We start from the raw sequence: 19,538 nt of genomic DNA, 5'->3' as shown, positions 1-19,538 counted from the left end.
ATTAATGGGTAATTATATAAGTCAATCATTAATTTGTCAAAGTGTCCATCATAAATTCAAGATCCAAAATAAATCCTTGTTTAGTCTGGTTGGTAATTAAAAGGATTATGAGTGAAACAAACACTTGTGACTATTTATTTATTTTCTATTGTACCTATGTATAGTTAATACTTAAAAAAAAATTAGTATCATTAATGTTTACTTCTCCAAATAAATGTTAACCATTCACATTGTATTAGTTTAGAGTAGATAGATAAAATTGCAATACCCTTACAGGGTGTCATGTTGTGATACATTATCGATTAAGAACATCTGTAATTTTACCAATGTGAAAGCAATAAATATATTATTATTATTATCCAATATTTTCTAACCTATGAGATAGTTTTAACTAATGTAACTATTAGTTATTTATATACATGTGATTATGTAAATGTAAATCACAAAACATTAAATTTAAAATAGGGTAATTAGGGCAAATCACCCAATGATTGGCCCGTTACAGTCATTGGTCCCTATGTTTGTAGATAGTAAATAGGTTATTTTTTTCACTTTCAATTGGCGTCCCTATTAAATAGGGAAATGATCGTCACTTTTCATTGTATCTGTAATTTTTTTCTTTTCGATCGAAGTTTGTCGATGTACGAATGTCATATATATTGAAATGATATTTCGATTGTCCCAACTCCCATATGTCCGGTCGATCTATCATTTTTGCACAAAAGTTGAATTGAGTTATTAACAATGGTTAATCGAACGAGTTTGTGCAAAAAGAGAAGAGTCGTGGAATGTATTGTATGGGGTCCAATATATCCCACGACTTCTCTTTCCGAACAGAACTGATTTGAAATGGGGTCGGCCGTTCGAAGTATTTAGCAGATGGCGCCAGCATAGCTTGCCCTGTCAATCCCTAAAATTGTGTCAATTTTTTGTTTTTTTAATGCCCTGGCGTCATCTATGCAAACCTTTGCCAGTTGCCAACCCCATTGAACCGTTTGCGTCGCGTCATCGTGAACCTTATACACGAATGTTGACATTGGGCTGACGCGTGCGTCAATTGACGTCTTTGGCGCTCATAACCTTTACTGATCGAACTTTCTTTGACTGGTCAGTTATGCCAGAGGTTTTAATCAAGCCTATAACTTAAAGGTATAAGAGTCGGTAGAGAAACCTTCGACGGCTATCTTCTCTCCAATCCAGTCGTAGAACTGCGGTACGTTAACGTAGACGCCGGGAACGGCGTCGCCGCAGCCGATGCCCCACGCCACCATGCCGTAGATCGCGAAACGTAGGGAGTCCTGCTTTGGATCGACGTTCTGAAACAGACAGAATGATAATTTGATAAAGTAATCTCAGTCGTCCAAAGACGAGTGAAAGGCATTGCGACACAAACCACAATAGTCTAATGTTTCCGTAACGCTGAAGACCGTGGCAAGTGAAGGCGCCGCCTTGCGAAGGTTGCATTATCCACAATATGTAGATACGTCTCATCAGTCATCCTCATCATAAATCATTCATTCATTCATCCACGACCACTCTGTCATGAGTGAATGATTGAGAAGGGTATCTTCTTGGAAAGCTTATAAAATCATCATGGACTTGTTTCCACCTGCTTCGGGAGCTGATGGTAAGAGCGCATTCAGAAGATGCAAAGGGCAACATGATTCTACTAAGCTTAACGTCTACAGTTTAATCTCAGGTCTGTGCCGATCAGCAGACACAAATAACAAATGTGTTTTAGACTTACCCCTATAGGACAGACGAGGGAGGACCCCCCGTCGCCTGCGCAGGTGTCCTTGCCCGCCTCACCCCCCGCGCACGTTAGCGAGGGGTGCAGCACGAAGTGCGAGCCGAGGCGAGTCTTTCTCAGCTCCTTCTGGCATTTATCGCGAGGGACCCAAGGGAGTTCCACCTGAAATGTAAGTAAAATTAAAAGTTTGTCTTAATCTGTCATTTTCACTTATGTATTTGTAATAAAAGGATAAATCATAAACTAACTAAGGAGGTTTAAGTTTTCTCAGGTGTCTTTATATCTTGGACTTGGTATATACATAATGAGGTCCACGTACCAGTCCGTTAATTGTGGTTAAGGCAACTGGTCGTAATTTTGTGAACATTTTCATACCGAATCTTCATTTGTCTTCCATTATCTGTCTCTCACCTTCTTCAGCACGACAGCATATTTGTCTTTGTCGTTGAACTCCTTGCCCCAGCCCATGCTCTGGCAGCGGGCGCCGGCGGGAGGGGCGTGCGGGGCGAGGCAAGCTACGCCGATATGCGGCGCGTTGCCCAGCGCGTACGGCGAGTCCAGGATAAGGAGGGCTACGCTGTTGTATACTGACGCTGAGGAGATATAGTTCAAATTAGTATCAGTTCAAAGTAGTTCAGACAGAAAGGGAGGGTAGAAAGATAAGCTTTATTCATTCTTATTCTTAGGATCAGCTGCCAAAAGCGGCCCGGACTCCTTCAGCCGTAAAAGCACTAAGGAGGAAGGTCATTCAGTGTTGAACAACTTACGTCTGTAGTAGTCGGGATGCTTGACGATCTTCTTAACGTTGCGCTCCTGGTGAGGGTAGATCTCCTTGTTCGTCTGCGTATCCCATTCGCCGGCACGGCATTTTATCTAAAACAGTTGTGAATTTATCCATTTAATTACATATTAATCAAAATAAAACGCCAATACTAAAATAAAATGACTAAGGCATAGGGCACGGCTATTTTTTTCACGGGTCATCCGGCATTCGACATCGGATCGGACAATGTGGAAACGCTCTAATAGAATAGAATAAAATAGAATTCATTTATTCATGGTAAACTACATACATACGCATAAGCATGATAAGCACGCACATAATAACGCGTGTATTCATAATAACGCACGGTTCATACAAAAACGGGCATACCTCATTGGCCTCCTTTCCGTCAACTTTGTGAGCCCCCGTGAGCACAACCTGCGGATGGATGATCGAGCCGCCGCCCATGTAGTCGCTCTGGGACCACGCCGTGTTGCCGTCAGATCGTCTGAAAACAGAGCGCTAATATAAAAAAAGTAACAGAATGATGATGGATAATAAATAGGAGCAGCCCGACTTACGGGGCACCAATGCCTACATTGAACGTGAGATCTCTACTAGGAACAGGTCGCCGGGAAGAACTCGAACACGCTTTAAAGAATATAAATTGGCACATACTCGGTCTCTCGGAAGTAAAAATAAAAGGGACTAATTTACAGGAACATAAAGACTACATGCTACTATATACAGGGGTAAAAAGTGGAAAAAACGGTGTGGGATTTATGATCAAAAAAGAAATAAAACAATACATCGTTGATTTTAAACCCATATCTGACAGAGTAGCAAGATTGGACCTTATAATAAATAATACCCAATTAAGTATTATTCAGGCATACGCCCCTACAAAAAAAGCTCCTGAAGAACATCTAGACACGTTTTATAACGACATACGCCACGCAATGGAGCATACCTACGCAAACATGTTAATCATAGGAGATTTTAATGCGAAGATTGGAATGCCTACCCCCGAAGACAGCGCTGTTATGGGGCCATGGGGATACGGTATAAGGAATTGCCGAGGTAAAACCCTAATCGACTTCTGTCTTGAGCATGAACTATACGTAATGAATACTCATTTTAGAAAAAACCCAAAACTTCGTTGGACGTGGAAGTCGCCAAACGAAAAAGCTCATAATGAAATCGACTTTATTATAACTCGAAAACAGAACATTACAACTATACAAAATGTGGAAGTAATAAATACCACACACCCGACGGACCATAGACTACTTAGAGCAACATGTTATCTATTAAAATCAGATAAAAAATCTAGAATAGCGTTTAAAGGTAAACTGAAGGAATATAATCCAATAGAAAAAGAGTCCTTAAAAAATATCTTTCATTCCGAATGCGCCGAACCATTTTCATACACCAATATTCAAGACTGTTACACTAAGATTAAAAATAAAATTAAAAACTGCACCTTAAAACTACCACCTGAAAGTGCCCCAAAGAACAAAAACGCTATAATAATAACAGAAAAAATACAAAATCTAATAACTGAGAGAACAAAATTAAAGAATCAAACGTATAAATCGGCTCTAGAAAAAAGGAAGCTCAAGCAATTATATTCAAAAATCCGCAATAAACTGAAACAAAATAGACTCCGTCATCGAATGAAAATTATAGAGGACGAGCTTTCAAAAAGAGGATCCGCTAAACGAGGAAGCAGACGCATAAATGACCACAAAATGTGGATACCATCGCTCATCGATGATACAGGACGACAACATACAAACCGTAACAGTATAATCAGAATAGCAACTACATTTTACAAAACCCTATACTCTGAAAACAAAGACTCTACTCCGAGAGACGGACAAAGAACACCGAATAATATAGCGCCGCTATTAGAAAGCGAAATACATTGTGCTATAAATACATTGAAAAATATGAAAAGCCCTGGCGAAGACGGCGTAACTAACGACATCCTGAAGGCAATAGTAGAACCCTTAACTCCTCATCTGACAGCTCTATTCAATGAAATAATTAAACAAGAAAAAATACCTAGAGAATGGGAAACATCTACTATTACACTAATATTTAAAAAAGGAGATCCATGTAAAATAAATAATTACCGCCCTATAAGTCTGCTCCAATCGACGTATAAACTATTTACGACTGTAATCTTAAACAGAATACGCAAAACACTAGATTTTGAACAACCTGTAGAGCAAGCAGGGTTTAGACGCAACTACTCGACAATCGACCACATTTTCACTCTACAACAAGTAATAGAGAAGTATAGTGAATACAACAAGCGACTCTATATAGCTTTCGTGGACTACACGAAAGCTTTTGACACTATTTCACATGAAAAGTTATGGATCGCACTAGACGAACAGGGCGTCGACAGCAAATATATAAATATTCTTTCAGAAATATACAGCAGGGGAAAGTCTCTTATTAAATTAGAAAAGAAAGGAGAGTATTTCGAAATTAAACGTGGCGTAAGACAAGGAGACCCAATCTCGCCCAACTTATTTACGGCTCTCCTAGAATACATATTTCGAAGACTAGACTGGAAAAACTGTGGTATTTCTGTAAATGGAGAACGGCTTCATCACCTACGTTTCGCAGACGACATAGTTTTGATGACGGATGACCACGACGAGCTCGTATATATGCTGAAAACTTTACAACATGAAAGTAAAAAATGTGGTTTAGAAATGAACTCCGAAAAGACATGTATTATGACTAACGGCGACGTTAAATCTACGACAATATCATCCAAAAATATAGAATTCGTTAAAGAATACCTATACCTTGGTCAAAATATAACTGTCAAGGATCGCGACCCGGTTCAAGAAGTCGAGAGACGAATTAAAAAAGCCTGGCAGGCGTACTGGTCGTACAAACACATATTTAAGTCTAAATTTGACATAAAATTAAAGAAAAAAGTCATGGACTCGGTAGTAACGCCCACTCTATTGTATGGATGCCAATCATGGCCATTAACTAAAGAAATTGTGCACAAACTCAAAGTGTTTCAAAGATCAGCCGAAAGAAGTATGCTAAATCTTAAGTTAACAGATAGAGTACGCAGTTCAGATATCCGCCGTCGCACAAAGATAATAGATGCAGCGGAAATGGCCTGCAGATTAAAATGGCGATGGGCTGGGCACACGGCTCGCACTAATGACGGACGATGGAGCGAGAAAATCCTGCACTGGTACCCGCGCGGCGCCACGCGGCACGCGTACCGCCCGCGGCGACGCTGGCGAGACGACATCGTCGCCGAGGCGGGCATCACCTGGACTCGAGTAGCCGCCGACAGGAACGAGTGGCACAGGAGGGAGGAGGCCTATGTCCAAAAATGGACAGCCCAATAGAAATAAGGAAATAATTATAATAAATAAATACTTAGTTAAAATTATCACATCCCATATGTAAATTACCTAATAAATTCTACGAATGAACGCTGTACTAATACTAAACTTAATTATTGATACATTAATAGTTAATGATGTGTTAAGTTTATGATATGATTTTAATGTAATTAATATATTTATGCATGAATGTAATCTTATTATGTTAGAATCTATTGGAAATAAAAAGCTTAATTATTATTATTATTAATGCCGGGCGCCGAAGGCTAAGCCAAAACTAGTCGGATTCGCGCACCGAGGGTTCCGTACTTTTTTTTATATATTCGAGTTGATTGAATGAAAGGTAAATTGCGGTTTACGGTTTATGACGTATTAAAAAAACTACTTACTAGATCTTGTTCAAACCAATTTTCGGTGGAAGTTTGCATGGTAATGTACATCATATATTTTTTTAGTTTTATCATTCTCTTATTTTAGAAGTTACATTTGTGTGTCTCCCGACAGATTTCCACTTTGGAAGTGTCTCGCGCAAACTATTCAGTTTAGAAAAAATATATATTAGAAACCTCAATATAATTTTTGAAGACCTATCCATAGATACCCCACACGATGCCCAGCAGTCCCAGCACACGTATGGGTTTGATGAAAAACATTTTTTTGAGTTTCAGTTCTAAGTATGGGGAACCCCCAAAATTTATTGTTTTTCTTTAATGTTTTTGTGTGAAAATCTTAAGCGGTTCACAGAATACATCTACTTACCAAGTTTTATAGTTCTTATAGTTTCGGAAAAAAATGGCTGTGACATACGGACGGACAGACAGACAGACATGACGAATCCATAAGGGTTCCGTTTTTTGCCATTTGGCTACGGAACCCTAAAAATCGGACGTAAGCCGACGAATGGGACGTTCCGGGTGCACTCCTGTACTGAAGGCCCCTATACAAAAATAACCCCTACTCCACCACTTGTCCTGCTTCTATTCCAGTAGACAGTACACTTCCAGGTGGTCGAGGCTCTGCTTCTACTATAAAGACAGCACTACGTACTTGAGTATAGCGACCAACGGGTACGATGACTTACACTCGTTGCTCCAGCTACACTCCTGCTTCTGTTGGGTTTGTTGCTGAAGTCTCATCCTACTATAGACTGACAGTGTACGTACTTGAGTATAGCGACCATCCACGGGTACTCTCCGAACTCTGCCGAGGTCCCGTCATTGACGATGCGGAAGGCCTGGGCCCCAGGGTTGCTCCAGCCACACTCCATCTGCTCAACCACTGGGGGAGGGGGCTTGTCCTGCTTCTGATTCAGGAGACAGCAGACCTCCAGGTAGTGGGGGCACTCGCGTTGTCTGAAAAGAATAGGTTGAAAAATTTGTCATTATTCTAAGTTTTACCAAAGAGATTTAAGTAGTCATAGAGTTCTCACTCCATACACAAAAAAGACTATTATTTTAGTAGTCGACATCTAGCGTCAAGTAGCGAAATTATCAGTACTCGACAATAAATGTTGCGACGAACGGAAAGTCTAATATTTATAATGTCGTGGTATTAGTAATTGGCAGTGGCAATAAATTACATTAAGCGCCACTTGTACCATCCTACTAACCCGGGGTTAACCCGTTAACCCATTGTTAAATTGTACTAGTAACCATAGTAACGTCAGGTTTAACACCCCGGGTTAGTGAATGGTGCAAGTGGTCCCAATAGTAAGTAATAAAGTGGGGAGTTAAACCTTGAGTAAGTAGTTGTGATATAAATGTAGTAAGTTTTATTTACATACAAGATATATACAGTGGTACTACGTAAACGAAATTATTAATAACTAGCTTAAATCTTAAATAGGCCCTTGAGGCATTGTACCGAGGATGCTGGCGGCATTTCCTCGCTGTATCGCAATGCTGATACGTTGTGCGAGAAAGCCGCCAGCTCTTCGGTCACCAGTTACGTCAACCAGACGCTTCGCGATTTCTGCAAACATTACTACATTTATATCCCCTTACAACATTTATATCCCAAATTAATTTCGAATTGATTATTAAAGTTTTCTTGTATAGTAGTTGTGTGGATAAGTAAGTCTGATGAAGAACTTGCTCCTCTCTTTTACCTTATGTCAATTATAGAATTTCCATCTGTATTGACGGTGCCGGTTTCAGGGTTGCATTGGTAGTGGAGCACGCAGACGCCCGCCTTGCCATCCTTCGTCTCGCAATCTGTGCTGTTGTCTGCATGGAAACGAATTATGATTCTAGATTATTTACCTACTTATATGATTGTTTTTATTAATTTTCGTACGATTGCGAGTGACCGGCATTAAGTAGGGGAATAAAAAAACCGGCCAAGTGCGAGTCAGACTCGCGCACGAAGGGTTCCGTACCATTACGCAAAAACGGCAAAAAATGTGTCGTTATCAAGCAAAAGGTACCACATTGTCGCTTGCCATAAGGACGCTTTGACAGGTTTTTCGTATAAAGATACAAGCAATTTTCGTCTTTATGATAAGCGACAATGTGGTACCTTTTGATTGAAAACGTCACAAATAACGTTTGTTGTATGGGAGCCCCACTTAAATATTTATTTTATTCTGTTTTTAGTATTTGTTGTTATAGCGGTAACGGAAATACATCATCAGTGAAAATTTCAACTGGTTAGCTAAGCTATCACGATTCATGAGATACAGCCTGGTGACAGACGGACAGACAGACAGACGGAAGGACAGCGGAGTCTTAGTATGTCTTGTGGTACGTATTGTGTCCTTAAGTACCTAAATAGAAACAATAATTGGAATTCACAGGACGGACAGAGATAGGCGAGAGCTAATATTACTTCTGTGGATCTGTTTTTAGGGTTCCGTACCCAAAGGGTAAAAATGGGACCCTATTACTAAGACTCCTCTGTACGTCTGTCAGTCACCAGGCTGTATCTCATGAACCGTGATAGCTAGACTGTTAAAATTTTCACAGATGGTGTATTTCTGTTGCCATTATAACAACAAATACTAAAAAGTACGGAACCCCCGGTGGGCGAGTCCTATGCTTCATAGCCCCTAAGTTTAACCATTGTCGACAGAACAAACGTGAACCTAACTGCTGTGTGCCTAATCCCTTGCTTCTGTGCTGTATCTTACCTTTGCCCGGTGAAAGATCAACGTCGGCATCACGGTCATCGGTCCCGAAGAGGGCCTCTAGACGCTTCCTCTCTTCATCGGTAATGTTCTGACCTCTCGCCCAAGACAGGCACAGCAGCACCAAGATAAATGAGTACCTGTAAGTTGAAAGCAGGTATTTATACACTTGCTGATAGTGTATTTGTGACATTTTCAACCAAAAGGTACCACATTGTCGGTTGTCGATAAGGTTGATGTCTAATTAAAGCTATATGAAAATAGCGCCTTATTGAAAAGCGACATAAGTACCCTTTTGGTTGAAAATGCCACATTTATTCGGCGCAGGCGAACAAGGCAGCAATAAAGTATCTAATCTAAGCACAGAGAAATATAAGTAAAGAAAGAGTGGTAACTCGATACATCAGTTTTCTTACCAAAACGCGAGTTATTTCGTAGTCGATATCTAATTCAAGTAGCGAAATTTATCAGTACTGTTAGTTCACAACAGATGTCGCGACGAGGCCCACAAAGTCCGGGGCAAGCTAAATCCATCCATCCCATTCCGTATCGCCATCATCCCATCAGGTTCATGGGTAGGGGTAACTAAACTGTCGCTAACAAATAGTGCAGATCGAGGTTTGCCACCAAATTTTATTGCGCCCCGACCAAGTTTGTTTTTAGGGTTCCGTACCCAAAGGGTAAAAACGGGACCCTAATTGACCCATTACTAAGACCACTGTCAATCTGTCTGTCCGTCTGTCTGTCACCGGGCTGTATCTCATGAACCGTGATAACTAGACAGTAAAAATTTTCACAGATGCTGTATTTCTGTTGCCACTATAACAACAAATACTAAAAAGTACGGAACCCTCGGTCGGCCAAGAGCGAGTCGGACTCGCGTTCCAAGGGTTCCGTACATTACACAATTTAAACAATGTATTTTTTATGTGAAATGTCTTTAAAAAACCCGTAGGGGTCGAATCAAAAACTAGGTAATTAAGTCCGACTCACGCTTGACTGCACATTTCTAATAGGTTTTCCGGTGATCTATAGGTATAGATCTATATTTTTTTAATTTTTTTCAAAATTTTTGACCCAGTAGTTACGGAGATAGAAGGGGGGGGGGGGGGGGGGATGGTCATTTTTTGCCTATTTTCTTGAATAACTTCTAAACTATTTATTTTAAAATTATAAAAAAATATATATTTGAGATTCTCACAATGAGCTCTTTCAATTGATATGTAAAACGATATAGTTTGACAAACTTTATTTTGTAATTTTCTCATTTACCCCTCAAAGTGGCCCCCGTGTTTAAAATTAATATGTTTACGTTACATGTCCATCTTTGGGTCACAAACTTACATATGTGTACCAAATTTCAACTTAATTGGTCCAGTAGTTTCGTAGAAAATAGGCTGTGACAGACGGACAGACAGACAGACAGACAGACAGACGCACGAGTGATCCTATAAGGGTTCCGTTTTTTCCTTTTGAGGTACGGAACCCTAAAAACTGTCTCTAGCTCAGCGCCTCGTGGCAGGGTGCCAAGAAGGCTGGCGGCATTGCCGCGCTGGACGGCAATGCCAATCCGTTGCGCGAGGTAGGAGCCAGCTCTCCTGTCACCCGTCGCCTCCATGAGGCGCTTCGCCAGCTCCTTAAAGATGCCGTGAGCACCAGATCCCCACGGCCCAAGGGTTTCCACCCCAAACGGCTCAAACATATAGCCAGAATCAATGTCTGCGCCGCTTGAGGTGTTCAGCCGCGTCGGCGGCAGCACCAGCTCTGCTGTACATACCTGGAAGATGGAACGGCGCAAGGGTGTCCACGCATGTGGCATCCCAAACTAAAGGCCGTCCAATCTTCCAGGGAACGAGGGTCATGCCGTCATTTTATGCTTGTTTTAATTCTATAAATATATCAATCTCGTTCTGCACTTAACAATCAAGTATAGGTTATCACTTATCAAAGTTAAGGTCTTGTGACACGATAATAAATTAAATAACTACTCGCGCATCGATATTTATTAAGAAAATCCAAATTCACAAAAATGATTTTTTCCAAAAAAAAACCAGATTGCCTACCAATTTAGTGTTGTTAACTTGTTACAAACATTTCGCACCGTTATCTAAAGGATGGTTCAAAAATATACGTTGACAATAAATTTTACTGCGGCGGTGGCGTATATAGTACTTATTGTTGATAATTGTAACAAACGTTTGCGTTTATGTATTAAAACTTTAGGAAAATATTGTGAAGATAATACGTTTTTCGTAAGTGTCGTGTAAGTTAAAAATACTTGGGTATTTGAAATACCGTATTTCTAGAAATGTGAGTTGTCAAGTCAACATATTTTTCAGACCATTCGGTAAAAAACCGCCCAAGAGCATTTCGGACCATGTTCAGTGCAGCATTTTGTAGTTGCTCGTCTATCACAATAGCGTCAATAGCCGAACCTAGAGGGGTATTTATATTTAAAAAAAACTCAAAAACGGCTCTACCAATAATTTTCATTAACATTATTTAGCCATACGCATACCTAAATAAATAAATTAAAAGTCCTTACTTTTATGTTTTTTTTTTAATTTTTTGCACCTATGGTTCGAAAATCAGAGTTTAGGAAACATCTATAGTTTGTCAAAGGACTGCCTCATTTCAAACATAGACAGAGATAATCATACTCTCTTAGTCTTATACTACACTAGTACTAGCACCCAAAAAAAAAGGATATAAGAGTACCTATAGTTTTTTTGGTTCTTATTTACGTCCAATTTGGTTTGACCAACTATATCTCTCCAATTATTCCTTCACACAAGATTTTTTTTATTTTTTTTTTCTTTTCCTAATGAGAACACGATACCGAAAATGTCCCTATTTTGCTATAACTTGTACATATATCGTCAAATTGTTAAAGATTGTTAGAAGATATCTATTAGGTACTATTGCGATTGCGTTTGTTTTAAAATACATATTTGAATGTTTGGTAACAATATAGTATATTTATCTGTACATAATTGTAAGCAATGTAAAGTTTTCTGAATATATATTTATTTTAGGTTTGCAATTGAGTTAGTCAAATAAGTTTGGCCATGAGGAGAAGTATACTTACACAATAAGTTCGAACCAACTCGAACTTAATGTGATAATTGATATTGATAATAAAAAAATGAATGCAGGCAAATTCATGTTTATATATGGGACTTTCTTGAAGTCGTCACAAACTCGACCAACAGGTTCTATTAAGCTTTGAACCGTTATTTGAAGCCTAACATAAATAAGTAATTTGAGAGTAGCGAACTTGATTTCCTGTAACAGATCGGTCAAACCACGAATACTCCCCACTTCATCCCTACCTTGTGACGTCAGGTTTTGTGCACCAGGTGGGGCAACGAGGCAGGTGGCGCTCGGAGCCTTCGTCATTGGCGTTTTGTTTGCCGTAGCAATCGGTCATTTTATAAAACCTTTTAATTATTAAGTGGTTTTTAAATTGCAAACGGTGATACCGTTCGGATTTTAATTAGATTATTTCCAAAATGGACGATACGGGTGAGTCCTCTGATTCATCAAGTTCAACCAGTGGTTCTTCCACGGATACTGCCCCTATGCAAAGGCTGCCTGCGGAGGCACAGGAGCCCAGCCCTTCGCAAGTGGGAAGCAAGAGGAGGGCTGCGAAACACACAAAGCGACGCAAGAATAAACGCCGTCGCATGGAATCTACAATAAGGTATTTAAGTGAACAAGTGAGTGGACTATCAAATTTCATCGCGAATAACACTGCCTTTCAGCCTACCCTCCAACCTGTTTTTCACTCCGCACCTGTTGTACAGGAAGATTATGATTCTGACCGCGTTAGTGGAAATGTTAGCGGAGATCTTTTTGATGATGAGACTACGGGCACAGCGCCCGCGCCCCCGCCCCCGGCTCGCGCCGAGCAGCCTGCACCCGGATGCTCATTTCAATTACCGCTTAATACTGTTTTAAAAGAACCGACTATTCCTAAATCGAGGCCAGACTTAGTTAGCTTGATTAATAACATCCAGCGATTTAATTCAGAGGACTGGGATAGTGTGCGCTATGCAGACGTACAAAAACAATACTATTGAATATATCTAAGCATATAACAAAACGCAATGCATGACAGTGACAGCTAACGTCACTTGATACATATTTCCGTATCCGTTTATATATTGCTATCTCTCTCTTCCCGAATGTCCGTAACCTCGTTAACTTGTTGTCCGCGAGTTCTTTTTACATTAATTAATATTGTAACAATCTTAACCAGCAAATGGTGCTGTTATTATAATAATAAAAGCTCCCCATTTGTGCAATTCAAAGTGAACTTTATTTCCAACATTACTCCAGTCCAGCCTTTGTGCAGTACACCACATCCACGCTCATACTACGCCGGTCCACCGCGACCTTTCCAATAAATACTGTTCTTCGCCAGGTTTCACGTATTTAGAAACGAATGATGAGCTCAAGCCATTTGATAAGGTTAATTCGTTAGCACTTATAGAACGCGGGTTTGCTACTATTACACAGGCCCTTATTAAACAAAATGAGGCGGCTCAGAGCGGTTTTAAAGATTTAGTTGGTTGGTCAAATTCAGTGGCCCAGGTTACACCCAAATTGCTAGAGGAGAAATTAAATGAGATTTTTGTACAGGGTAGCTTTCAGAAAATTAGTAATGACGCTTTGCAAATAGCTTGTGGCCATAGGGCCGAATTAATACAGCAAAGGCGCGATAATATGTTACGATCAGTCAAGGACAATTTTCTGAAAGCTAGCTTGAAGAAAATTCCACCCACTTGTGAGAATTTATTTAATAAAGAACAGTTTGCCAATGCAATTGAAAAGGCCGGTGGATCCTCTAAAACATTTTGGCCGCCCAGGGCGCCGTCTAGTCACAAAGCTGCTGCGCAAGCTCAGCCACAACAGCAAGCTCAGGCCATGCCTAGTTATGCTAATACCTATGCAAACAAAGCACCTCCTTTGTTTAATACTAATTACATATATCCTGATTACACAAATCGGATGCCATTGCCCAACCCGTTTGTGAATTATCAGTCACAACCTCGCGACTACCCTCGCTTTAACCAAAAATATAGTCAACAGACAAAGCCGCCTCGACAAAGGGCTAATAAAGGTTTTCAAAGCAACGACACTTTTGCAAATAGCTACCGCGGAGGTAGGTTCTCGGGCCCATCCTCAACACGAGGGCAGGGTAGGCGGAAGTTGTGACTCGAGCAATTTTCTGGCTGGCCGTTTAATAAATTTTGTGCAGCAGTGGAAGGATTTACAGGCTCCAACAACCTTAATTCAAATAATTCAAAATTTTCGGATCCCTTTTATAGCCAAACCCCCTTTGATGGTACCAAATGTAGTAAATCATCCATCGATGACTCCCAAGAGTTGCGAAATGGATCGCATTATAAATCAAATGTTGCAAATGAGGGTGTTGGAACCTGTGGATCCCAGCCCCAGCTTCGTATCCCCAATGTTCATAATACCGAAAAGCGACGGATCGGCCCGCCCGATATTCAATTTAAAAAGCCTAAACGAGTACGTTTTAGTGAAACCTTTTCGCTTAATGAACATGCACAGAATACCCACTTTCTTGCAACCGCACGACTGACTCGTAAAAATCGATTTATCAAATGCATATTTCCATCTTCCAATTGCCAAAGCACATCGATGTTTCCTGCGATTAGTTTACGACAATCAATTAATGCAAATGACCTGTTTACCTTTCGGCATAGCCTGTGCCCCAAAAGTCTTTGCATCCCTAACAAATTGGGTGGCTCAGTTACTCAGAGAAAAGGGATTTCGGATAGTTGTTTATTTGGACGACTTCTTAATGGCCAACCAGGACCCCCAAATTTTAGCCAACCAGGCTTTAGAAGCAATCCGCCTATTAGAATACCTAGGCTGGCAAGTCAACTATGCCAAATCGATATTGACCCCCCAAAAGAGCCTACAGTACTTGGGCGTGATTTGGGACCCACACATAAACGAAAAGTCTCTGCCGCTTCAAAAAATGCAAAGCTTTCGACAAAAAGCACAAACCTTACTAAATCGAAGAACGGGCAATGTAAACGAAATTCAGAGTCTAGTAGGAATGGTAAATTTTGCCAGCTTTATGGTACCCAGGGGTCGTCTGAATCACAGAGCGCTATTAAATCATTGCCAAAATCTATTGCTGAAAAATCCACGCCACCTCTATCCGATACCAACACATGCGTTAAGCGAGTTAAAGTGGTGGTGCACAAATCTAGTGAAAACTTCCCCAATTCATTACCCACCTACAACCAACTATCTAGTGACAGACGCATCGGGGCAAGCCTGGGCTGGCCCCGTTAGACAATCTCAAGCTGTGGGGCCTCTGGACTCCAGAGGAAGCAAAACTTCACTCCAATCAGCGCGAGATGTTGGCAATCTACTACGCCCTAAAAGGTCACGGTCGGCACCTAGCCGGTGCCTCTCTGTTAATTCAATCGGACAACAGAACGGTAGTTGCCTATTTAAGAAACGAAGGGGGCACAAAGTCACCCCGTCTGATGGAAACCTCACATCAAATATTCCGAATCCTAGATCAGTTCAAGATTCACATACAAATTCATTATTTGCCAGGCCGGTACAACGGCGAAGCCGATCACTTGTCTCGCCTTACGAGGTCTCCCGAGTGGCACCTGTCCCCCAGCATAATGAATCAGATTTTTGCCAAATTTGGCCGTCCATCAATAGACCTATTTGCGTCGTCAGTAGCCCAAGTCCTCCCAATATACGGCACTCTGGACCTCACGGACAGACAGGCCAGCCTTTACGATGCCTTCAGCCAAACGTGGGATTACCCCCTAGCGTGGGTATTTCCACCCCCCTTTCTGGTACCCCGCGTGCTGCAACACCTCAACACTGCGAGAGGGATATATTTGATTGTAGCCCCACGTTGGTTGAAAGTGTTCTGGAGACCAGACCTCAAGAACAAGGCTCTGAGTCCCCCGTTCACAATTTACAACCTAGACCAAGTTTTGGTGGACGCGACAACCGGCCTTCCTCCTCCCATGGTACAGGACATGACTCTGGAGGTCTGGAGATGTGGGGGTGGTCAGCCAGCTTAAATGGATGGTCACAAGATCATATAAATTTTTTGCAAAAAAGTTGGCGGGATTCTTCCATCAAAACTTACAAAAATGCGTGGCAAAAATGGTGCCTTTGGGCTAATCAAAATTCTGTTAGTATGTCGAAACCACAGGGGGCTGATTTGGCTAAATTCTTAATTGACCTTCATCTTAAGCAGAGTCTGGCCTATAATACCATATTAGTATACAAATCCGCAGTTTCAACTCTATGTGACCCAAGCTTAAATATCCCTCTTAGCTCACATATATTGGTACGTCAAGCATTAAAATCTATACGAAATTCAAGTATAAAAAATAAAAAAGCTCCTATATGGGATACAGACGTCCTTGTAAATTGGCTAAAGAGTAATAATAGCAATGAGAGTAGTTTATACGATTGTTCTGCTCGCGCTGCTATTTTATTATTATTATGCTCTGGTCGGCGGGTACACGACTTGACATTATTGGCTGTAGGTGATAATAGCTGTATTGAGGCCGATAATTCTATAATTTTCTGGCCCAAATATGGATCTAAAACTGACACAGTACTAAATCGTCAATCTGGATGGCAAATCTTTCAAAATAAAGATAGCAAAGTCTTAGATCCATTATTTTGGGTAAAAAGAGTCATTTTACTATCGCAACCTAGACGTATAGCTTGCGGTGTTGACAACTTATTTTTGACAACATGCGGACAGCCGAAGGCTGCTTCACGTACAAATATAGCTGGATGGATGAGAAAGATTCTACTGCAAGCCGGCATTAAAGCTAGTGCTGGCAGCGTCCGACCTGCAGTAGCATCCAAAAGCTGGGTGGAGAATATCTCATTAGATGAGATTCTGGCCAGAGGAAATTGGAGGTCAGAAAATACATTTCTGAAATACTATTGTCGACCAGTTCAACCTGCTAATTTGCCGTCACAATCATGTGCTAATTTATTTATACCAGTAGGTGAATAATGAATAAGATGTTTATGTGATCAAATAGATTTATTTAAAAATATACGCTTAAAATGTAAGTAGAAATTAAACTGTTTCTTGATAGTAAACGTACTAGTAAATGTGTTAATTAACTTGCGCATTCGTGAACTGTTGGGTCTATACCTACTTATTATTTCTTAAAGTAATAATATTATGATTACAAATTACCTAATTTAAATGTGATTCTCTTAATGTATATTCTCTTAAATATCTAGATTATACTAGGCATAAGCAATGATACTTATGTAGTGTGAGGCGTGTGATGCAATTTCATAGAGGTAATTAGCCATAGTTTTGATTCATATACATGTGTTATTATTCTATGTAATTATTGCAAACGAATATCATTTGAATAAAAGATTGATATACATAATGCCTTTTAAAATTCTAATGTTCCCTATCTTCCTAATCACATTGGCGTCCTGTGCACCAGGCGATATCAAACAGATCTCAAATTATTTATTTATGTTAGGCTTCAAATAACGGTTCAAAGCTTAATAGCAGCGTTTTACCTACCATTAAAACGCTTATTAAGCGATAACCTTATTTGAAGCCTAACATTTAAATTCTGCCTGGTACATTCTTATTTGAGAGCCAATGACGAAGGCTCCGAGCGCCACCTGCCTCGTTGCCCCACCTGGTGCACAAAACCTGACGTCACAAGGTAGGGATGAAGTGGGGAGTATTCGTGGTTTGACCGATCTGTTACAGGAAATCAAGTTGGCTACTCTCAAATTATTTATTTATGTTAGGCTTCAAATAAGGTTATCGCTTAATAAGCGTTTTAATGGTAGGTAAAACGCTGCTAATAAATTGCGATAATAAAATTAATAATTTAATTTAAAAAACAATTTAACTCCGCATAGCTACTATACATCTAAAAGTTTTACAAAAACACGTTTAATGACAGGTTAAACTTATTTTACGAAAGTTCACTCACCTCATGTCAGTTAATGTCATGTAAATGTTTTGATTAGATTTTAATGTCGTTCAAGATGGCGGGTGGCGCGTCGACGGACCGCGCTCGACTGCCTGCTTTAAGGAAAATAAACTTGTTTACTTGAGGTCGTTAACGAAAGACATCGTTGATATACTTACTTTAATTATTTTGATACCTATTTTAACTTTATGTTTATGGCGATTAAAAATGACATATAAGGTCGTTATGATTAATTGATAATGTTGCAAGTTTTAGCAATAAGTATAGGTATATTAAAACTTTTTAGCAAGTTTTTTTTCTGTAGGTACTCGCCGTACTCGGTAGGTACAGGCAAAAATATCGATCCAGACAAATGGCTCAAAAATATGTGAACACGACTTTATTGTCTAAGGTGTAAGAGCGTACACATATTTTTGAAACTTTGGGAATGTATATATATTTATGCCCTTGACTGTACCTCAAAATTTCTTGGAAGGTAAAATATTGTTTCTATGTAAACAACATTTTACTAACATTTTATTTTATTTATTTTATTAACAATATATATACACAGCATTACCTACAGACAAGTCTATACACCGAGAAATTAAACATTGCATAATAAACAGAATACTTCAGTATACAAACACATGAAATATATAAGCGAGTATAGTTATTTGTTTTACAAGGGGGCAAAGTTGTTGTTTAACGAAAGATTCCAAAAAATGGAATCTTGAGCGTTGCGAGGGTGTCAAAGCACGAGGGTGAAACAATATTTGCCCCCGAGTGAAACACAAAATTTTTCACCACACCAATCCGAAGAAAATATTAACTGTAAGATATCAAGCAAAATCAAACCAAATCAAATCCACATCAACGCCATTACATAACGATCATTCAAAATCATCATTTAAAAATCAATTCTATAGCTTAAGGAAACAACTCAAAATTTGCATCTGGTTACTTTGCCTCAGATGGGGATAAAATGCAATTTTCTTATCAGTTTTTGAACAATCAAGAGTGCTTGTGCCTTGAAGCCCTCGCAACGCTCAAGATTCCATGTTTCGAGCAACTCGCTATGCTCGTGGTTCAGTTTCAATCAATACGAGAGGTTTAACAACAACTTTGCCCCCTTGTAAAACAAATAACTAAGTTAATGTGTCAACTATTTCCACTACCAAAGGGGACTACCCGCTACCCAAGAGATAATTACACGGCTGTCGTCATACATACACAGTTCTGACTGCATTTATAAGTTTGTAAATTAAAATCGTACGAGTTTCTAAGTCCCCACTCCTCACAGTCATTTTTACAGATTTGAATTTTGCTTTTATTCAATTATAGTCCAAAATTCGATTTGAATTTATCCTTTTAAAAGGACACCGGGCAGGACTTGGGAGGATATATCTACACCTACAGGGTGGCTTCGCTTCTTCGGGTGGTGTAACGAAATGTCCTTTGTCCAGCGATGTCATAGTCTGTACCGACATCCATTCTTGCTTGCCGAGCCCTAGCT

At 39.9% G+C, this 19,538-nt stretch overlaps 1 protein-coding gene across 1 annotated transcript; it reads right to left on the bottom strand.

Moving 5' to 3' along the window:
- Window positions 1–1,027: 1,027 nt before the first annotated feature.
- LOC134752326 (phenoloxidase-activating factor 2-like) lies at window positions 1,028–18,130 on the bottom strand. The gene is made up of 9 exons (XM_063688001.1): window positions 18,044–18,130; window positions 9,030–9,166; window positions 8,010–8,127; window positions 7,066–7,254; window positions 2,904–3,021; window positions 2,518–2,623; window positions 2,162–2,343; window positions 1,748–1,912; window positions 1,028–1,316 (listed from the first exon to the last, which is right to left on the bottom strand). Exons 1-9 carry the CDS (start codon window positions 18,061–18,063, stop codon window positions 1,137–1,139), a joined length of 1,215 nt encoding a protein of 404 aa, XP_063544071.1. The 5' UTR covers window positions 18,064–18,130; the 3' UTR covers window positions 1,028–1,136.
- Window positions 18,131–19,538: the final 1,408 nt, after the last annotated feature.

This window comes from Cydia strobilella, chromosome 24, assembly GCF_947568885.1.
Source record: "Cydia strobilella chromosome 24, ilCydStro3.1, whole genome shotgun sequence".
NCBI lineage: Eukaryota > Metazoa > Arthropoda > Insecta > Lepidoptera > Tortricidae > Cydia > Cydia strobilella.
This window is presented reverse-complemented; position numbering and strand designations above follow the sequence as displayed.

Bases quoted from the DNA above. Each gene is read 5' to 3' on its own strand.
- LOC134752326 (XM_063688001.1), bottom strand. From the start codon at position 18,063: ATGACATTAACTGACATGAG. The intron at 8,128-9,029 runs GTAAGATACAGC...GTTTCCATGCAG, and splicing joins TGATCTTTCACCGGGCAAAG to ACAACAGCACAGATTGCGAG. The intron at 3,022-7,065 runs GTACGTACACTG...CTCTGTTTTCAG, and splicing joins TGGATGGTCGCTATACTCAA to ACGATCTGACGGCAACACGG.